The following is a 22872-nucleotide window of genomic DNA, read 5'->3' on the forward strand; positions in this document are numbered from 1 at the left end:
AACTTAGAAAATTAATATCAACTTAATACTTAGAGATGAGTTCAAGAATAGTAGGCCTAGTTGAAACATTTTTCACCTTCCAAGGTTGCCCTTTACCCCTTGACACTTATTCTGTGTTAGTATAAAGTAACTTAAAATACATGAGTAATTTGCATGCTTGTATGGACTAATTTTTTATTGACTTAATCATTCATAAAAAAAATTATTGGCTTAAATACAAAATATCTCCTTTAATTATGGGTTAGTAATAAATCATCCCTTGTATTTATGAACTTACAAATTAACATTGATAATTAAAAGTCAAATTTATGGGGTAGAAAAAAGACAATAATGCCTTCATTGTAGGAAAATTGTCCTTTTTGTTATTTTTTCTGTTTTGTTCTCCTTCTTTTCTTTATTATGTTTAGATTTCTTTTTTCTTCTTCTCTACTCCTTTTTTTTTTTGGACAAACGATACCAATTTTATAAATATTAACACTTGATATTACGAGAGTTAATTACAAAACGGGGTAACTACCCCCATATCCTTCCTAGCTATTTCTGATAACCAAGATGGAATGTTCCTGCCCATTCAATTATCCTAACTGACTTAACTGCAAATTGAGCCATAGCATGGCTACACCTATTAGCAGTCCTTTGACTAAACAAAAACAAACAGCATTCAAAGTTCTTCTTCAAGTCTTCAATGTCTTCCAGGACCGTTTGTATCATACAATCCTGTACATTGCTTGAGTTGATTAGGCTCATTCAGGATTTCCACCTCCCATCCTCAATCAGTTGATTAGGCTGCAGGAGATCAGATTTCCACCTCGCATCCTCAATCAGTTCATCGACATATACATGTTGGCAGCCGGATGGTCTTGTATTTGATAGACAGCCATTGGCCGAGCCAGGTATCCATTTGTCCTTCCAAATCCTAACTGTTCTGCCATCTCCCACTCTCTTCCATAATCCTTGTTGTAATAACTCTCCTCCCTTGTGAATACTTTTCCAGCACCAAGAAGCCGTGGAAGGGGGTTGTGTTTCTATCCAGTTTTCCTCTTTCATGTATTTGGCTTTCAAAACTTTGCTTACTAACAAATTTGGATTAGTGATGATCCTCCAATTTTGCTTTGCAAGCAAAGCTAAGTTGAAAGTCTCCAAATCTCTAAAGCCCAACCCCCCTCTCCCCTTGACATCTGACAACTTGTTCCATTTAACCCAATGCATCTTGTTTTCGATTCCTCCCCCTCCCCACCATAATCTAGCTAACCTAGAACTAATCTCCTTACACAACCCTCTAGGAAGTTTGAAGCATGACATGATGTAATTTGGCATAGCCATGATTACAGACTTGATCAGTATCGCTTTACCCCTTTGGTTGAGCATCTTGTGTTTCCATCCTTGCAGCTTGCTATTGACTTTGTCTTTCAGATATCCAAACACCTGGTTCTTAGCTTTTCCTATAGTCATAGGGAGACCTAGATATTTACCACTATGAGCCTCTCTCATGTTATCCAACACCTTGCTCACCTCCTTCCTAATCCGAGTGGGAGTGTTTTTAGTAAAAAACATGGCAGATTTTTCAAAGTTCACAACCTGTCCAGATGCTTGGCGGTATTGGTGGATGATTTCCTTTATCTTCAGAGCTTCCTTCTTACTTGCTTTGCAACACAACAGAGAGTTATCGGCAAAAAACAAATGTGACACCATGGGGCTGTCTTTACTGACTTTGATACCAGTAAGCATCTTTCTATTCACAGCTTTATTGATTAAATTGGAAAATCCTTCAGTGCATAAGATGAACAAGTATAGAGATAAGGGGTCTCCTTGACGAATCCCTCTAGAAGGCTTTATGAAACCAACCTTCCTTCCATTCAAGTTAAAGGAATATGAGACAGAGGAAATGCAAGCCATGACCCATTGGACAAAAATAGGACAAAAACCCATATGCATCATAATTCTGCCCAAATATTTCCATTCTCTTCTATCATATGCTTTGGACATATCAAGCTTAATGGTCATGAACCCAACTTTTCCAGTTCTCTTGTTTTTCAAGAAATGTAATATCTCATGTGCAATCATGACATTGTCTAAGATTTGTCTCCCTGGGACAAAGGCCGACTGTGATGGGGTAATACAGGACTGAAGGACTGATTTCAACCTATTAGCTAGTATTTTGGAGATAATTTTGTATAGCACTGAGCATAAACTAAAAGGTCTGAAATTAGAGAGTGTCACAGGATTATCAACCTTTGGAATTAAAGAAATCATAGTCTCATTCACAGATTTAAGGAGGTTTCTAGTGTGAAAAAAACTAGTAATGGCATGAATCAAATCAGCTTTAATGATGTGCCAATATCTTTGAAAAAATAGATGGGACATACCATCGACTCCAGGGGCTGTGTTAAGGAACATGGAGAAAGTAGCATGTTGTATCTCCTTCTCGTCCACTGGTTTAATCAACTGCTGGTTCATAAGATGGGAAATAGTGCGAGGTATTCCTTGTATCACTTCATCAAACTCAGTAGGTTCTGTGAATTTTTAAGTAATTACCACAATTTGATATTAGAAGGATGTAAAGAAGACAATTGATAATTAGGGGAGATACCCACAATATTTGGAGCATACTGAAAATATTTATGTTTAGATTTCTCTACTCCTATTATTGCATAAAAATTTCAATGTTAGCGTGCCAAAGAATTTCCTTTTTTGGTGAAACGCATACCTCTATTTTCTTACTAAAAAATATTTGAAAATTTTAATCATCATATAAGAAATTAAAATGCATATATTTTATATAGTTTAAATGTTTTACATTTGTACTAACAAATTCTTATTATATATTAATTGTTAGCTAAATGTGATGATGCATTAATTTTTAACAATATATAAAAATTATGCAACATACTTTTACATAACAAATATTTTTTAATTCTTATAATAGTTTATGATAATTAATTTTTTCCATCATCAAAATATATTTAAGCCTAAAAAATTTATCAATAATGGGTTCGTATTAATTCCATTTCATGCTTAGATAAATATTTTCATTATGTAAATATCCAGTTATCATAAAGTATTATAAAAATTAAAAAAGTATATATTTAGTGAAAATATGTCATGTAATTTCTATATTATTAAAAAATAATTATTCATGACATTCAGCTAATAAATAATACATAGTAAGGAATCGTTAATATAGATATGAAATACTTAAATTTATTACATAAAATATATGCTTTTTTAATTTCTTATGATAACTTATGATGATTTAATTGTTTTAGTAAGAAACCAATAGTTTGTACTGATTAAGGCTGAGAAGTCATGAATTAAAGATTTTGGATTTAAATTCCTTTGTCGTTCTCCCCGTTTCTTAAATCCCTCACCTCACTTGTTAGAAAGTTTTTTTAAAAAAAATAGCAATTTGTATTTAACTATAAAAGAAAACTTTTTAACATGTAATTATCAAAGATTATATGTAGTGATAGGAATAGAGGGGGAGGAAAAAGAAATCTAAACCCAATAAAGAAAATGAGGAAGAAAAGAACAATAAAATGAAAAAATGTCCTAAGACAATTTTTCAACAATGAGGGCATTACGGTCTTTTTACTATCATTAGGGGATAATTTGTATGTTTTGTGAATATAGATGGTAATTTGCTATCAGCTCATGATTAGAGAGGGGCAGAATACCCACGACAAGTTACAACCAGCTACAAGAGAACGAAACTTGCCCTGGATTAAAGCTGTGAATGCAAGTATGCAACTTGATTTCTCAGCTGCCTAGAATTACTGGCATTATTAGAATATTGAATGTGATCTTCCACATGCGTCTGCTCATCCGATTCAACCTGATTAGATTTCCACATGCTGGTGGGCTTCATCATGAGGCAGTTGCCTCCACTAGTAGTAATGGGAATGGGGTGAGCGTACAATGATATAACTCAACTCAGCTAAAGGTAAAAGGCGACTTCAACTGTGCTTGTATAAGTGGAAATTCTTAATTGACGAAAATGAGTCAAGGAATGAGTAATTTAAAGGGCAAACCGCTCCTGCTTAATGATAGGTTGTTTATGTGATAAAGTGCTTATTGACTTTCACAAGGGCATCCACAATGGATTACCCTCGATAAAAAGGGAAATATTATTTACACTCTATATTTTGTCATTTGCACTCTAAGCATTTGTTATATCATATAATCTAATAACTGAAAATTATATAACAAAAATGATAGTGATAATGTAAATAACATTTCCCAATAAAAACGGCTCCTACTTAATGAAAAGTTGTTTACGTGATAAATGCTAATTGACGTTCGTAAGGGCATCCATAATAGATTACACTCTATTGAATGTAATTTATGTGTCACATCATTGTTGTAAAACTAATAAAATAAACCACTATAATATCAAATGAAATATTGGAGATATTAGAGAAAGAAGTAGAGAAATAGAGAGTGATTATCTTACTATTCCAACTAATACAAAAGTCCTCACAAAGTGTGTCAATGTACCTCTATATATAGGTACTACAAGATTAAAGGTGCATTAATCCTATTAAACACCCACTACTACAAGAATATGAAGAAACCTATGAAACGGTTTCTCCACTACATGAATAGATTTATGGATTATAACTTCTATATATAATGTAGTCATAAATCATGAATTAATCCTCTTGGGAATACAAAGGGACATCCACATTTTAGTTGTTTCATAACACTCCCTCTTGGATGTCCATTACACAAAGAATATGCCTCGTTAAAATCTTATTAGAGAAAAACCCATCGGGACAAAAACCCTAGTGAAGGAAAAAGAGTACACTATTCCTGTGTATTAATTTCTCCCCCTGATGCAAACATCATTTGAGATCTTTTAATCGTCGCATTCCAATATTTTTCAATTGCACTGAAATATGATATTTCAGAACCAAGTGTCTCTTCATCTTCCTCTTGCGGTCTAAAAGGATCCTTATTAGGATCTAATGACCTGACGACCATTGGAGTACTTAATATATATGTTTTATCCATATAAAATCGCTTTAATACCTTCAGGGTATATGTAGTTTGGTGGACAAAAATTTCACTCTTCAAATGTTCAATTTGTAAACCAAGGAATTTTATTTTTCCAAAATCTTTGATATCAAATTCCTTCTTCAAATATTCAACATTATTTTGAATCTCTTCAGGAGTTCCAATCAGATTTAGATCATCAATATATATAGCAATGATCACAAAATTTGATCCATTTTCTTGATAAAAACACATGGACATATTGGATCATTTGTATAACCTTCTTTAACTAAACATTTATTGAAGCAGTTATACCACATATGTCCAGATTGTTTGAATCCATACAAAGACCTTTGTAATTTAATAGAATAAATATCTTTAAAATTTGATTTGCATGCTTTAGGCATATTGAATCTTTCGGGAATTCTCATATAAATATCATTTTCAAGATTTTCATATAAATATGCAGTAACAACGTCCATTAGACGCATATCTAATTTTTCATGTACTGCAAAACTCACAAGATATCTAAATATGATAGCATCCACTACAGGTGAATACGTTTCATCATAATCAAATCCAGGCCTTTGTGAAAATCCTTGGGGTCCAAATCTTGCCTTATGCCTCACAATTTTATTTTTCTCATTTCTTTTTCTCACAAATACCCATTTATATTCTACTGGCTTTACACCTTCAAGTGTTTGGACTACAGGTCCAAAAACTTTTCTTTTAACCAGTGATTCCAATTCAGATTGGATCGTATCTTTTCACTTTGGCCAATCATTTCTATACCGACATTCATCAACCGATTTAGATTTATGATTCTCATCAACTTTTATAATATCAAGTGCTACATTTCATCAGGCTCCAATTAAATTTTCTATAATTTCGTTCTCTTCAGGAGTTGGATCTTCAGGAGGGACCTCTTCAAGAGATTGAATTTTGTCATGACATTTAATCTACGGAGATATTTGAAATCAATTTATACCTTATTTAGGTAGGCCGGCCTTAAATTTATTTGTAGCACTTGTGCATGTCCTTCAGGAACATCAATTTTAACCAGAGTGTTTTTTGCAAGAATAGTTGATTTAATGACTCTTCTGGAGTCGATAAATATAACTGATAATTGGTTTGCAACTTTTTGCAAATGAATAATCTCTTGAACTTCCAGTTCACGTTATTTTGTATGAGGATCGAGGAAATCCAATTTTTTTAAAATGATTTCCTTTCGGTTGATCTTTTCCTCCCCCTAATGTCGGGAATCGTAATTCATCAGAATAAATAAAGCATTCAATAGATCACCCATCAATATTTTACGATATTTATTCGTGAAAGGTGATTCATACCCAACATAAATTTTAAATTTCTTTCGGAGCCATATATAATATAAAGAGAATATGTATAAATACTTGTCGACTCTTAAATATTTTCACTTTTGTCAAATCATATATCCATTGGGATCAGTAAACTTCTGGTTTACTGCAAGTGATAATTATAAATCAAATGAAAATGAAGACAACTATATCCATAACCATTTCTCTCTCGAATGGTTATTATGATATGATTAACCTTTATCTCATTTGATTTCTAAACATGATCTCTATTATTGTCTTATTTAGTGTCTCAATTTGATATCCATTTCAACGGATATTCAAATTCAATAATTTTTTCGAGACATGGTAAAAAGTAGTGCTTTATTTATGATAAACTTTTCTCCTACAGGGAGAAATATAGTAGTGGCTCTTCTGGAGCTTTCAATCACTTAAACACTACAACTGATTGTGTTTGTCTCTCTCATTGGAATATAGTGTATATAGTAGCACTTATTAATGAGACACATATCATTGTCACCATAATTCTTATGGGACAAATATCATCACCATAATCCTTTGATCCCAAATATTTAACATCCATTTCTTCTTCAGGAAGAAAAGTCAATTACTATCATAAATTAAATCAAGCATCATACACCTTCAGGGTGTTTAAAGAAATTGGCCATGTGAAGATGCTATTATAATTTTGATTCCTCATATGTATTTCAAGACATTTATCTTCAGGATCCTTACTTTCTTGTCCTCATCATTATTATCCCATTTCAAGTGGTAATTTTTTCTCTTGTCATGGTAAAATATATATTTACCAAAATCATAGTCATGGTAGCAACCATAACTAATAAATTGAAATTTAGTCGCATTCACTTCTGGGAATGGACTAGAACTAGTATGCAATAAGTACAAAATACTTCTCAAATTTTCTCTCAATATTGCTACTATAAGAGCATATTTGAGAAATATGTAGAGAATATTATTTTCAACTAAGAAATAATTCTAAACATAGCAGAATTATGTACTTGCAATCATAAGTAAATTTATCATACCAGGCTTTGAAATAATGACCATCTTTTTCTTTAAGTATTTCAAAGAACAAGTGGATCCTCAAGCATAATTGATTTTCTATAATAGCATCTCTAAAACTCAATGTATCAGAATATAAGTATTTATAACAAATAATTCTAAAGATAAATAAGTAGAATTAAAAGATGAAATATTACCTCAAAGATGTCAAAGAGTATATGTTCTTGTTTAGTAGTTGCTCAGTAGTAGACACTTGTATTTTGCAATCATTCAAAGGTTAACCAAAATAAATTGAAATAAATTTATAGGTTTGAAATTTACCTCAATAAATAGACAGATGTTGGCGAAAAAAAAATATGGGCAGAATCTCGTGCTTCACTTTTACTCAAGATAAAGCCTCCGTTTTCACCTTTTGCTCAAAAGTAGAGACTCGTGCTGATAACGTGTTGTAAAACTAATAAAATAAACCACTATAATATCAAGTGAAATATTGGAGATATTAGAGAAAGAAGTAGAAAAATAGAAAGTGATTATCTTATTATTCCAACTAATACAAAAGTCCTCACAAAGGGTGTCAATGTACCTCTGTATATAGGTACTACAAGATTAAAGATACATTAATCCTATTAAACACCCACTACTACAAGAATATGAAGAAACCTATGAAACGGTTTCTCCACTGCATGAATAGATTTATGAATTGTAACTTCTATACATAATGTAACCATAAATCATGAATTAATCCTCTTGGGAATACAAAGGGACATCCACATTTTAGTTGTTTCATAACAATCATAAGTTTATTATCCCCTTTTTCATTATACTCTCTCTCACTACAAATTATACTTTACAAAGTATAATAGTATGGATTCACAATTAAATCACATATTTATTTTAATAATTCACAATATATATCCCATAAAATTTAAAACTTCTAATATTGTCAAATGGGACCTATAACCAGTCTCTTGTGTTTTTGCATGTATATTATGCATGTAATAGTTATGATACGCATCATGGCTAGTATATATTCACTATAGGAAAGGGTATAATGATCGAGTGTAATAAAGGTGTTACAGCCTCTATTACACCTTTATTGTACCAAATTTGACATCACAATAAAACTCTTATGTAAGAACAAATTAAAATTCTCTTTGCACTATAAATATGGGAATACTCTATCTCGGACTTATAGTTTAAGTCTTAAACTATAAACATGTTCCTATTTAATTTTTAAACTTCAATTTTGGACATTACATCCCTTAAAGTATCAAAATTATCCCACTTCAGTATGATCATTGATAGAATTGTCAAAATTAATGGAATAGTAAACAAGTGATATTCAAAGTGGGAAAAAATATTTCATTAAGTTTGACAATTCCGTCAATGATTGTACTAAAATGGGATAATTTTAATACTTTATGGGTAAGACGCTGAAATTCTTGACTAATTTAATAAATTGATGTTTAATTAGTTAAAAAGTTTCCATTTGGTCATCAAAGTTCAAAATAAAGTAAAGTAGCTCCAAATATTTTACATATGCCAAACTAGTTACGAGATTATATCACAATGCCTTCTATTAAAAAGCAGATTAACAGGAAAAAAAAAAGGAAAAGCAGAGGATTGAACTAATATTTGCATATATGTCATGCATGTTTAGTTTTTGTTGGTAGTTATCATATATAAGTGGAAAAAAACACCATTTTAAAAGTTGAAAGGGCAATATAAAAGCGAAACTAGTATAATGAAGAAAAATGGGCGATGCAAATAGTTTAGTAGACATAAATGTTATTGCTCTATGTAATTTGATAAAAACAATTTTGTTCGGATTGTAATTTTTTAAAGAAAAAGAGTTATATTTTTCATGAAAATATTTTTTTAATCACCTTTTTATTTCATACATATCAAATTGTTATAGTATTTTTTTTTTCACAAAAATTTCAAAAAATAGCAATCAAAACAAGACATGCTTTTCTTACAAAGCTTTTGTTGCCATTCCAATGTAAAACACCGAGAGAGAGAGAGAGAGAGAGAGAGAGAGAGAGAGAGAGAGAGAGAGAGAGAGAGAGAGAGAGAGAGAGAGAGATCTATATGATTACTGCCAAATTTATAAAACATGGGGAACCAAAATACTAAAAATTAAAGGCTAAAATGAGATTTTTTTCCCTTTTCTACAATAGTGTCTCATGGGCCATTAATTGCATGAAGTATTATTCCTAATTAATCATTTCATGCACAAAAAATTGCTCCAGGTTCTTGTTTAATACCTTTACCAATCACAATGGCTTTTGAAAACATATTTATGTATTACTAATAAACAAGCTGCAGATTGACTTTAAAATTTGGCACCACAAGTTCACGGTACCAAGAGAAATATTGAACACATTTATCATTAGGACAACCAAAGTTTTCAGAAATGATTGATTCATGCGCCCTCTTGCATTTTGGATAGCTCCTTTTCTTCTTCCTTTTTTAATTATTCTTTTGGTCAGTTGTCCATATTGAAATATTAATTGTATTGCTCATTGCAAAAGCAAAATGTAAACCCCCCCCCTCCCCCCCCCCTTCATTATGCTGCAATCTAATTCCTAATTACCACTACCATATACTGACACACTATTCAACAAGCCCAATTACCTCATACTAGGGTAGATCATGTTGGCACCGTTTGGCGTTGCGCGATGTTTACAGAAAAAAAATACTTTTAAGTATTGAAAATACTTTTACGGTGTTTGATTACTAATTTTTTGGACCTTATGGAGCCCAATCAAAAAAGGGCGAAGGCCCGGTCTCAAGTAGCTAGGCTTAAGTTTTCTAATTAGAAGCAAAGAAAAGGCTTAAAAGGATCGTTAATGACCCAAAATCCTAAGGCCGACCAGAGTGTGTTTCGATCGAGTATTATTTAAAATAATTATTATAATATTTTTTGTAATATGATGTATGTGAGACAAAAAGATAATTGAGAATATAAAAAGATACGTTGAGAAATGTATTTATGATGAAAGTAAAATATTATGTGGGAAAATTAAGCTATCCAAACTCTTTGTTTGTTCTGCCTCATGATTTAGAGCTGTTCATAATTCATTGCAGCCTGAACGATTGCTGCGAAATGTATAGTGTTCTTTCTTGTCATTAGAGTCAAAATAGAATGTCTATTTTTTTGTTGTATTTAGCAAATTGCTTTTAGAAATCAACATGGAATCTTATAACCGCATAGAACGCCAATGCCTTTACTTATCTAGAATAATATAAGCCACATCATAAGTCATAAGCCATCATATTTCTAGATTATACTGTAGTGAAAATTGAGTATTATATTTACTTCTCTAGATTATTTTTGCAGACAGGGAAAATTGGAAAATGGAAAAGTTAAAATAAGAAAAAAATTAATAAGATGCTAAGAAAGGGTAATAAAATATATATATATATATATATATATATATATATATATTTCTTTGGGTTTGATTGCCATGATCAATATATTATGGGATAATTTCTGAAACCTCCTTTGAGGTTTCTGACAATTTCGCTAGCCTCTTCTAAAGTTTATAAAATTAAATTAATCTCCCCTGAGATTAAGGTTTTGATAATAAAATTAGTCCAATTAAAAAAAAGTAACATTAAAAAAGTATTTAAGGAGAGAGATGAAACTTTTATTCCATAAATACCTATTATGCATGTATATAAGTTGTATTAGTAAATGAATAAACATAATTAAAAGTTAAAAGCAATTAATACACATATTTTACCACTCAAAAATTTCACATTTAATAATTAAACAATAAAAATAAGCAACAAAACTACACTAATGATCACAAGATTTAACAAAACAGACTAGTTATCTCTTTTGACTTGATGTTTATTATGATTCTTGTGATTTTGAACAGAAAAAATTTCGAATTTTGCCTTTCTTTTCCCTCCATTCTCCTTTTCAAATATCTAATGATTAAGTAATTAGAGCACTAATTAACTATTAGTAACTCATTAATAAAAATAACTATTGAAAATTTCTTTGATGATAAACAATGACTTGTATTTACAAAATAACATCAGTTGATATATCTAATGGATGAAGGAGGGAAAACAAAGGCAAAATTCGAAAATTTTTTCTGTTACAAGAATTATAGCAAACGTCATGTCTAAAGAGATGACTATTATGTTTTGTTGAATTTTGTGATAATTAGTGTAGTTTTGTTACTTTTTTGTGTTATCTAATTTATTAAATATGAGCTTTTTAAGTGGTGAAATATGTGTATTAATTGTTTCTAATTTTTAATTATTTTTATTCTTTTATATACATGTATAACGGGTATTTATGGAATAAAAGTTTCTTCTCTCTCCTTAAAGTACTTTTTAATGTTATTTTTTCTAATTGCACTAATTTTGTTATCAAACTTTAACCTCAGGGGAGGTTTGTGTATTTTTACATATTTCAGGGAAGGTTAGTGAAATTGTCAGAAATCTCGGAGATGGTTTATGAAATTATCCCATATATTACATTTTCTTTGAGTTATTTTGGTAAGTTATTTGGCATGATAAGTTTGTTTTAATAGTAATTTAGAATAAATGACAAAAATAGTTAATGAGCTATTTAAAATTTCCTATTTTGATCACAGAAGTTTTGTTTCACCAAAATTGTCATTTAATGTATAAAAAAGTATAGTTTTGTTTACTCAATAAATAAAAACTTTCACTTCTAGTCACTCAACTAATGAACATATACACTTTATTGGTCACAAAAAGTGTGCACTATATATTGATTGACCATTTTAACTAAATAAAAAGTTTAGTGATTGAAAAGAAAAAGTCCTAAGTAATTTAGTGACACTTCTAGCACTTAAAATAATTGGGTTCTACAGCCTTGATTAATATGTCAGTCCTTATAGCTATATGCTAATGTCTTTTTCCAGAAACGATAACTGTTATATAACATAATCTATCCTATACTAAGAAGAGGGGGCGGATCTAAGGAGGTCCAGGGTAATCTTGAGGGGACGGATCCACCACCGAATCAAACTGGTACACTGTGCACCCGTCTGAATTTTTTAAACAAAGTCACCTCTAATGTCTTGCCTCCTGCCCCACCAAGATTTAGTGCGTTGGTAGTGGCCACTTGCCTTTGGACTGGTAGTTAGCTATATATGCTAACGTCAGAGTGCTTGAATACTGGTTACTTCAAAAAAAGTACTGGCTACTAGCAAGAGATGATGTCGAGGCCTTATTCATCGGTTGTTTTTCCTTACATTTTCCTTCGGACTTTTGTCTTTGGCTAAAATTGAAAAGGTCTCATCAATAGAATTTCTATTTATTTGTGATCTAGTCATAGACAGTAATCTGTTCTATAATTCGAAGCATTAAAGTAAGAACCCATAAATATATTTTTAAATTCAAATACCTCTTAAATATTCTAGAAATATTATTCAAAATAATAATTTAGCTTATATCGTGAACATATTTTTTTAATTTTTTTAATTATTTTTTTATCTTATATACATTACATCATAGAAAATGTGCTATGATGTCAAAATAAATAATTTTTTTCAGATAATAGATATTCAAACGCTCTCACTATAACACTTTTTATAATGTGGTAATGTGCATGATAAATAGATGATTAGTAATATGAAAAATGTGCTTGAAAAACGTGATCCAAGCAATTTTTTTTTTTCGGTACAACCCGACTCCCACAAATCGTTAAGCCTATCTATCGGACCTAATGAGTCGGGCTTTCATAAGATCGAATTCAACTCATTTAATTTGTAACATTTTCGAGTTTCGGGTTATGAGTTTTGGAATACTCAACTTACATAATATTCGGGTTGTGAGCTTTATTCGGATTTAGACCAAACTCACTTATCACATCTTAATTTTCTTAATATAATTACTATAACTATTAAGTTGCAAAACTAATTTAACATTTATAAGAATACAACATTAAAACTAAACATGAACAAGTAATAGTTCTTAAAAAGTATATAAATAAAAAATTTTTCAACAATATTTATATCTAATTTTTTCAAAATACATGAAAAAAAAATAATAAAACATACGGTCATAAGCCAATACATTTTCAAAAGTTGGAACTTCTTTACAGTCTTGTAATTTGAATCCAAACATGCTTGATGATTTGTATTTATAAACAAAAAAAAAAAATCAACCAATATTATATTAACACAAAATTTACTCAACCAATAAAAAAAAGTTAGAGATTCAGTTATGTATTACTAATATTATCTCTCAAGAAAGCTCGTAAAAGAGTTTTCAAATGTATTTTTATGTTTTGTAATTTGTATATATTTAGCATTTAGTAATAATATATTTAGATATATAATTATACATAATATCAAAATATAAATATTATATATATAGGACGGGCCTATATCAGATTTGAGCTTAATAAGACCCAAATTTAACTTATATTTAATTCAAATTTAATTTTTAGATTCAAGCTCGGCCCGGCTCATTAACAATCCTACAAATCGTCATTGCCCAGTTACTCAAACAATCGGAGTCAACCCGGTACCCGGGGGGATAAAAGCAGTCATTTCACATATTAACAAGTGACGAGCCCTCCCTCCTCTTCCCCAGAGGCCCAGAAAATAGAAAATACCTTTCTGGGGTTTCCTTCGTTTTTTCAGTCCCTCGTTTCCTCGCATTTTCTTCACCAAAATTTTAAAAAAAAATCCGAAAAATACGTCAAAAAGGAGAATTACGGAAAGGTTTCATTGTTTTCTTTAATTAATTAATTGATTAATTCCCCTAGTTAAATGCTCCGCCTTGCTATTCTTATTATGAATATCCCATAAGAGTGATTAGGGTTTTGATAATCTTTGCGAATTCGGGAATTGGAATAAGAGGAAGTATTTTTTTCTGGAGTTAATTTTTTAGGGTTTTTGGTCGGTTATTTTGAAGAGGTAAAATGGACGGAGCGATTGGGAACGGCGATGATCGAACTTTTAACGTTAATTTCGGCAGCGAAGGAGTATCGAAGTTGCGAGAGGATCTTAAAGAGAAGCTCAAGGAATATATGGGGGAGTACACTGATGATACTCTTGTGGTACGAACTCCTTTTTAGGGTTTATTTGATTTTTAGAAAGTAATGGATGTTTGATTCGAAATTCGTATTCAATTTTCTGCTATTTTCCTGAAAATTGCTGTTTTATTTATTCTGTTTTTTTTGGGTCGGTTTGAAATGGTAGAAGTAATGTGTTTTCCTAGTTTATGTTGAGTGGTTTCCATATGCTCATTTGAATTTGTGTAGTAGTAAAAACCCAAAAAAAAAAGGAAGAATAAAAATGCGTGTGGCATTGTTAGTGTTGTTGAGAACTTGGGTTTTGTATGCTGGAGGGAATGTTGCTCATGTGTTGTATGATTTGATGAGAAATTTTGATGACCATGACGGCATATTTTGGAAGATTCATTATCTCTCTAATTGAATACGAATGTCTTATCTGTTTTTATATGGTTATTATTCCTTCGAGTAGTCTTCTAGTTGTAGTAGTTAATGCATTGGGGTGGGGGTGGGAAGGCTAGAAGGAGATTCGAATTCAGTTGGGTTAGAGTTTTTGAACTAGTCCTTGCTGATTTGACATCTTACCAGGCAGGTTGTAGTTAAAGTTTCTGTCAAGTTTTTTTATTTTGTTTTCTATTAGTTTTTCTGCTGGGATGGTGATGTTTTTCTTTTCATTATACCTTTAATAGGGTACCCTGTTGTGGTCTGATTGCTTATTTGTGTTTGAACTTCGAAGTGTCTTTTAACTTTTTGATATTTGAATAGTTGGTGTCTCATTGTTGATCTACCACTGAATGAGCACTAAATTAGGTAGTTGTATATGAAGCTTGAAGCTTTGCCATAGTTACCTTAGTCTTGAAATATTATTATTTTCCTTTTCTATGTCCAAGGAATTATATGTTGTAAGCTGTGGTTCATGGTTATAGAAATGGCTAAGGGTATATAATGGGTACTAATTAGATAAGAGGTATAGAAGAGGTTCATATGCATGCTATGTTTCCATTTTTTAACAGGAATTTCGTTTCCAAGCAAATGCACATAATTTGCTCTGTTGTTTTATCTAAAGCGGTAGATGATGCTGCTAACATGAGAACTAGTTTATGATTACTAAAATTGAATGGTAGTTAGAAAAGTATAAAAAGAAGTTGATGATAAAAATGGCAAGATACTTTCTGAATGAAAATATGTTTAGTTATTTGCACAACAAGATATATATTTTACCGCTGGCTTTGATGATACCTGACAAAGTTCCTTGTTATATTAAATAAACTACTCAATAGATATATTTTGTCTTGCCAAAAAAAAAATGGTACTAAGCTTTATATTTAATGTAAGAATACTTGAATTCAAAGTGAATGTCCTGTTAGTTTGATCCTTTACTTCATATTTACATGAGGAGCTGGGACATAATTATGAGTCACTTGAGTTAGTAGCAGGTTCAAAAGAATATTAGAGTGTCCATGATTTTGAAGTTGAATTTGAAAGTGTTTTCCTTGAAGTTGAAGAGGTGCTGTTTCTGAGTTATCATTTTGATTATTCTGACATATTTAAGTGGGTTTGTATCACAAAATTTTTTTCGGATACAAGTTTTAATTTCTGTTCTAGTACCTCTGGAAGATTTGATAGTACTCAACTCTCCCTTTCTAGCAACAGGCTCTGGAGACAGGGATTCTTCCTAGCTCACCACGTCGATACAACACATTGCAAATTTGGAAATTTTCTTAGTGGGTTTTGGCATTAGGCAAATGAAATGTGATACTGTTTTGTATGGGGTGTTTAGTAATTTGGTGCTTTCAAAAAACAGTTTGACAGTAGAAATTAAAAAAAAAGTCTGTGTAAGAAGCACGCGCCAAAGGTGGTTGATAAAATCGCGAAGTAGCTATTTTATGAATTATAATGCAATGCTGTGAAACCTTATGAAGTCTCCTAGGATTTTTTTTCCGCCTCATTGTCGGATAAGGTGCTTAAATTGAAATGTAAAGAGAATGTGAACTTGAAGTTAGTGAGCTGTCTATTCTTGCCAAATGGCACTGGAACAATGGCAGATGAGTGATTGAAATTGTATTTACAGGTAGGGATTCTTCCTAGCTCACCACGTCGATACAATACGTTGCAAATTTGGAAATTTTCTTAGCGGGTTTTGGCATTAGGCAAATGAAATGTGATACTGTTTTGTATGGGGTGTTTAGTAATTTGGTGCTTTCAAAAAACAGTTTGACAGTAGAAATTAAAAAAAAAAAAAGTCTGTGTAAGAAGCATGCGCCAAAGGTGGTTGATAAAATCGCGAAGTAGCTATTTTATGAATTATAATGCAATGCTGTGAAACCTTATGAAGTCTCCTAGGATTTTTTTTCCGCCTCATTGTTGGATAAGGTGCTTAAATTGAAATGTAAAAGAGTGTGAACTTGAAGTTAGTGAGCTGTCTTTCCTTGCCAAATGGCACGGGAACAATGGCAGATGAGTGATTGGAATTGTATTTACAGGTAGTAGTGGAATTAGCGGGTTATTTGGAGCAGGTTAAGAGTGGAATTTGTGGGTTATTTGGAGGGGGTTAAGTTTCGATTTGGGTTGAAAAGATGGGAAAAGTTCTTCCTGGAATTGGGAGGGTTGATTTTGTGAGCTTTTAGGCTTGAACAGTATGGCAAATCAGAAATTAGTAACTGGGATGATACTTGTTGGGTACATGCAAGTTTTTCTAGCCCCATTCTTGAACTTATTAAATGTTTAGTATTGTCATCTGAAACTGAGCTAACTATAATTTAGTGCATGAACTAAATAATCATTTGTGGATGCCTCTTAGCTGATGGAATTTGCACTTGAACCTTACTTATGTTTTCTCTTTATATATTTTATATGAGGACAAAAAACTATAAATAGCCTAGGCTTTTAAATTTGGGCCAACTAACCTTGTTTTGCGACTTAAACTGCATAAAGAGCAAGTAAAACTCTCTAAACATGTGTAACATTTGGAGTTATCTGTAAAGGTACTGTCTGAAACAACTAGTTTCTTTAACCATTTTTCGAAATTGCCATGTGGATTAAAGCCAAAATATAGCAAAATTATTAATCCTTTGTTTATCTACTACGTTGGTATGCATGACCTTTCTGCTATTTGTTAGTAGACTTGACACTAGATTAGAAATATTTTTGCATGTTTCTATTAAGATCAAATGTTGTACATTTGTCTGAGCGTTGGATTGATCTTGATTGGATTCACTTATTTTATCTGCTATTTCTAAATCCTATTGGAGTAGTAATTATTGTTCAGCAAGTACAAGATAACCAGACCCTGATGGATGCCTGACCAATACATAATTGAGTACGCAGGTCTGTTTCTATGGCGGCCACTGACATCTCTGACTGGGGCAAGCGGAAATAAAAAAGGAAGACAAACTTGTCATATTTGTCCAAATTAACAGGTCCCAGATCTTCTCATTAGGATTAAATGCTAGATCCAAGGGCGGCTTTTCGAATAAAATGTCCTGAATTAAAGCAGAATAAATCTTCAGTGACAGATGTTAAATCATTACATGAAATTAGGAGCTGACTGCTAGGGTTCTAGAGGATTAAATAGCCAAATCAATAGTGGACTGTGTTGGACTAGTATACTTGGAGAGGAAGGATAATCTGAATGCCTTGCTCATACGGTAACAGCAATTATTGCAAAACATATGTAGGTAACTTCTGACAATTGCTTTCTAGCACTTACTATAAGATTGTCGTAGAAATCCCTTAATTACATGTTCACTTTTGATCTTATATGTTTCCTTCTCCCTTGGCACTTGCTTTTGTTTTGTCTTCCTGGTTTCATTGCATCTTTGGTTATTTGCCAGCTTTTCTTGGTCATTGTTTCTTGGAAGGAGTTTATTCACTAGTAGTCATACCATATATAGGATAAGTTTCCTGCTGGTAAACTGTCTGTGTTCGTTCTTCAGATTCATTACTTACACTGCTACAATTTGCAGGAATACATTATAGTCTTGCTGAAAAATGGAAGGCGCAAAGATGAAGCAAGGAATGAGTTGAATGTTTTCCTAGATGATGCTAGCGATTCATTTGTTTCTTGGTAATGTAATCTACATTGTGTAAGTTATGTTGAGATAATTAAACTCAGTGTTGAGCATGTGAACTTTGAATGTCACCATCTCATATTACTGCTTTTGTGAAGGCTGTGGGATCACCTGGCATCAAACTTAGATCTCTATGCACAAACGCATCAATCTCATTCAGATGGGGCACTGAAGACAAGTCCAATTGCAATTCAGCAGGCTGGTGGAAATGATTCTCGTCTGGTAGAGTCTAAATCTGTAAATTTAAAGTCCAATAAATCCTTTAAGGCCCGCCATACTAGGGAGTGGAAAGGGCAAGCCATAGATGAAGGGGAACAACCCCGTTTAAGAAGTTCTGTGGCTGATGACAATCATGCTGATAAGGATAGTCGTAAGGCTGGCAATGAAAAAATAGAGGTCTCTCCTCAGCCAGCCACACGTAGAAAAAGAAATCGTCCTGAGGAGCAGCTGCAATCAAAGGTTACTTTTTTTTTTCCTAGTTGTATGGATCAGTTACAATTTATAAACTACTTCCATTTTTATTTGGGAAAGAGGGCCTTCGCACCTAAATTTTATCAGTGACCGGACTTCATGTAGCATTGACCTTTTTATTTTATTTAGAATATATATTGTTCTTGTACCAAAGTGTAGCCTCCTCCTTTTGTTTCCCCTCTTTTCTGTTTTCCTTTTTTCAAAATTTGGTTGTCAGAAAAAGTATTAGTTCTCGATTTTTGATCAGCACTTCACTTAAAAAGACACTGGTCAATTCAACCTCTGGGTGGTTTGGGTTTGGTTACATTTATTACGTTTACGGTGTTTATACATACATGTGTGTGTATATATTTATTTATGGAATTTAAATTGTGAAAAATTTGGCATTAACTGGAAATTTCAGAGCATCTTTCCTTGTGCATTTCGTGCTTTTCAATAGTTATAAATGAAATTTAGAGTATGGGACTAGTAGGTTTCCTGATGATCTTCGGTGGCTGGACTGACCTCTCTGCTCCTTTTATTATTTTTATTTCATACTAGTATAGTTATATGTGATGGAATCTAAGATGGTCATTTCTACGCCCATTCTAATTGGTTGCTGAGTACATTCTTTTTTTTTTTCTGAATTTACTTTTTCTGCAGAGGGAGGTAGTTTCTCAAGCACCAATTGCGGCACCACGAAGATTGCTGCAATTTGCAGTACGGGATGCAGTTGCCACTTCAAGGCCGTCAACTATAACTGCTGAACCTTCATTAAAGCGGCTTCGTTCTGTGGTGTCCACTACTGCAGAGGACTCTAATCTAGAAGAACATCCACAGAAAATTCGATCAGTTGCTAGAGTACCGAATGCCATGGCAACAGCTATTAAAGCTATAGCAGAAGCGGCAAAAGATGTTCGGAGAGTTAGATCATCAGGTAACGTGTTTGATAGGCTTGGTCGTCCTAAGGATGTTTCAGAAACCTTGAATCAATCAGAAGAATTTGGAGAAGATCCTGCTGGGGAAGGACAAGATGGAGCTTATATTAAGGAGGAAGGGAGGCCAACATATGATCATACAAATGATTATAGTCGGCCTTACCCGAATGATGTGTCTCTTTTGCAAAGGGACACAAGGATGGTAATTGATCCTGCATCTGATAATGAAGATTATGATACAACCATGGATGAACCTCAGACTGGAAATGGTATTGGGATCTCAAGAATGGTCCCGCATAGTGCGGCTAACAATGCTGATGAAATAGTCATTGTACCATCGAAGAATCAGGATCAGTTTGGGAAGATTTCTGATACTTCTCATAAGATAGTGAGTTCATCCATAAATTTGAATACTTGGAAATCACCTCAACATCAGGGGTTGAGGGGAACTTTAAATGTAGATAAACAGAAGTCTGTACAGGTGAATGAAGCATTAACTTCTGTGCCTGCTGGGAGGCTGACGAAGGAGAACAATAATTCTGTTGCAGTTGCGAATGGAAATGTAAGATATCCGTTTGAAATTTTTTGTATCTACTACTATTGGTTTTCAACTTCTGCCCTTACTATTTTAATTATTGCCTAAATTTTATATTCTGATCAGGCACAACTAGAAGTGGATGCTCCGAAAGAATCTCAAAAGACACATTCATCTGCTCTTGGTGAGCTTCAGTTTCTGGCTTAAATCTTACTGGCTCTATTTGTCTTCTTGGGTTCTTGATACTATATTATCAACTAACCTGAAAGATTTGTTTTTTCCCCCTTTACTTTTGGTGGTTTTTAATTTATCTTAAGTAAAATTTTCCAATTTGGTCCTGTTCTTTCCTTGTAAATGCCTTACCTTGGAAACTACTGGTGTCTGCTCAGGGTCATATCCCATTGGTCGACCAACAGAAGATTCAGACTCCCGTACGATATTTGTTAACAATGTATAAACCTCTATCCTTGTTTTAATCATATGCTGACCCAGCAATCTTTTTCTGGCTAACTTAGCTTTTATCTATTAGGTTCATTTTGCTGCCACCAAGGATAGCCTTTCTCGACACTTTAACAAATTTGGGGAAGTACTAAAAGTCATCATCTTAACTGATGCAGCAACAGGGCAACCAAAAGGGTGAGCTGTTGTTTCATTTCAAGTGCTGTATTCTTTCTGAGGTTAAACATTCATCATATTCGAATCACTTTAGCTAAACATGTTGTCAAAGCAGGTCAGCTTATATTGAGTTCATGAGAAAGGAGGCTGCAGAAAATGCTTTATCTCTCGACGGCACGTCATTTATGTCAAGGATTCTTCGGGTATGTTTCTAAATTGAAAATGTCAGTACTTTTTCTGAAGTTGCCACATATTTTTTTTTTTTAAGGCTTGTCTATGTAGTGATATTTTGGGTGTGTGGTTCATCTGAGTAGGATTTTTTGATCTTAAATGGTTTCTCTTTACTCCTGGATTAATCGGTTTCATACTGCAAAAGGAATATTTCCACTTTTGGTATTGAGGTAAAATGTCACTCCAAAATTTGGTATTCCCCACTAAAAAAGAAAAAGAAAAGAAAAATGCTTTTTGCAAGCTGTGAATAGTGGAGCACGAGATTGTTTGTTCCTCTTATATGTCTGCCTCATTGGTGTGAAAGAATGGAAGGAGAGTAGGAAGGTAATGAGAATAAAATTGATTGAATTGTATCTCCTATGGTGCTGGAAGATGAAAATAACTTTACATGAAACTTTTCTTCTTTATATCTTTTGACTTACAAGAATGAAATCTCCAGATGTCAAATGACAATTTAAACTGAGCTCTCCTGGATTATGACTTTGTGAAGACTTGGTCACAATGCAGTTAGTATAGCTGGAATACGTCTTACTCTTGTTGACGCATTTTTAATTATTGATTTTGTATGCAGGTCGTACGAAAAAATTCTGCTCAGCAGGAAGCTTTTCCTATCCCAACTTGGCCTCGTATTGCCCGTGGATCCCCGTATGCTGTTTCTAGATTTGGCAGGGCTCCTTTCTCAAGAGGCATTGGGGGTGCATACCGATCCCGCCTCCTAACTAAACCTGGTCCAAGGAGTTTCCAGTGGAAGCGGGAAACTCAGCCCACTCAGACGGAGATACTCAATCCAGGATCTAGTAACACTGCTCCATCTTCCATTTCTCGGAGTCTCACATATGTTAGACCTGAGCCTAAGACGAATGAAAGTTCGAGTGCGGCTTAGTTGGTCGGATTAATGTTGGTCCTTGGTAACCTGGGGAATTTCAAGCCACGGAGAGGACATCGCCAGCTAAATGTGGGATGCATCTAAGGTTTTGGGGAATTAGGCTTCAACAGGTTACGCGATTCAATTATTTGCATTTCCTTCTTTCGTTGTTTTGTAGAGCGATTCAGAAGGTTGAGTGGTATACATTGGTGGCTGCAATATTATGTGAATAGGCAATATGCTTAGGTTGTTCATTGGTTCAACATTGCTTTACCATTTCCAAAAAAGATTTTAACCAAGGAAAAAGTGGGGGGCCAAAAGAAAAAAAGAAAAAAGAAAAGGGAAGATGATAAAAAAAAGGGCAAGGAAAAGTCTGCAATATGCTTTAGTACTATTACTTAGTTAAATAATATCTGCCTTTTTAAGTTTAGCACATTTTCTTTCCACTTTTCTTGAATATTTTGGACGCTTTTGGAAATGTTCGGCCTTGTGTTTTGTTGATTTGGTATTTTAATACGATTATCCCATTCAGGCAAATGAAATACGGGTCAAATGTGTTTTGTTGGTATTACTTAGTCAAATGAAATACGGGTTTACATTCGATGTATGGTAGAGTACTCGTTTTTAACCTCGGTGGGTGAGTTATGGGTGATAGACTGACTAGTCGTTAGATGAGTTTTGCCTCATTTGATATGGCAGGCCAGTGTCCCCCAAAATCCTCTCCCGGAGTCCCCTCGTCCCATCATAAATGGCTCCCGCGGGAGTTTTCCCTTTTATGAAAGCACCGTTAAACTGCAGAGCTATGAAGTA

General features: G+C 33.0%; 1 protein-coding gene across 2 annotated transcripts; it reads left to right on the forward strand.

The window, feature by feature from the left end:
* Positions 1 to 13931: 13931 nt before the first annotated feature.
* Positions 13932 to 22325, forward strand: LOC113762836 (nucleolin 1). 2 transcript variants are annotated; one of them, XM_027306455.1, is made up of 10 exons: positions 13932 to 14403; positions 18324 to 18424; positions 18527 to 18887; positions 19542 to 20204; positions 20298 to 20378; positions 20478 to 20535; positions 20741 to 20802; positions 20881 to 20987; positions 21082 to 21169; positions 21769 to 22325. In XM_027306455.1, the coding sequence occupies exons 1-10, from the start codon at positions 14266 to 14268 to the stop codon at positions 22078 to 22080; spliced, it is 1971 nt and encodes a 656-aa protein (XP_027162256.1). In that variant the 5' UTR covers positions 13932 to 14265; the 3' UTR covers positions 22081 to 22325. The 2 variants fall into 2 exon arrangements, with proteins under 2 accessions (XP_027162256.1, XP_027162254.1); XM_027306453.1 differs by having other exon boundaries at positions 19542 to 20378.
* The last annotated feature ends 547 nt before the right edge of the window (positions 22326 to 22872 follow it).

This window comes from Coffea eugenioides, chromosome 2, assembly GCF_003713205.1.
Source record: "Coffea eugenioides isolate CCC68of chromosome 2, Ceug_1.0, whole genome shotgun sequence".
Taxonomy (NCBI): Eukaryota; Viridiplantae; Streptophyta; class Magnoliopsida; order Gentianales; family Rubiaceae; genus Coffea; species Coffea eugenioides.

Coding starts and splice junctions, on each gene's coding strand:
- LOC113762836 (XM_027306453.1), top strand. CDS start 14,266: ATGGACGGAGCGATTGGGAACGGCGATGATCGAACTTTTAACGTTAAT. Junction 18,425..18,526: donor AGCGATTCATTTGTTTCTTG/GTAATGTAATCT, acceptor GCTTTTGTGAAG/GCTGTGGGATCACCTGGCAT. Junction 20,379..20,477: donor TTGCAGTTGCGAATGGAAAT/GTAAGATATCCG, acceptor TATTCTGATCAG/GCACAACTAGAAGTGGATGC.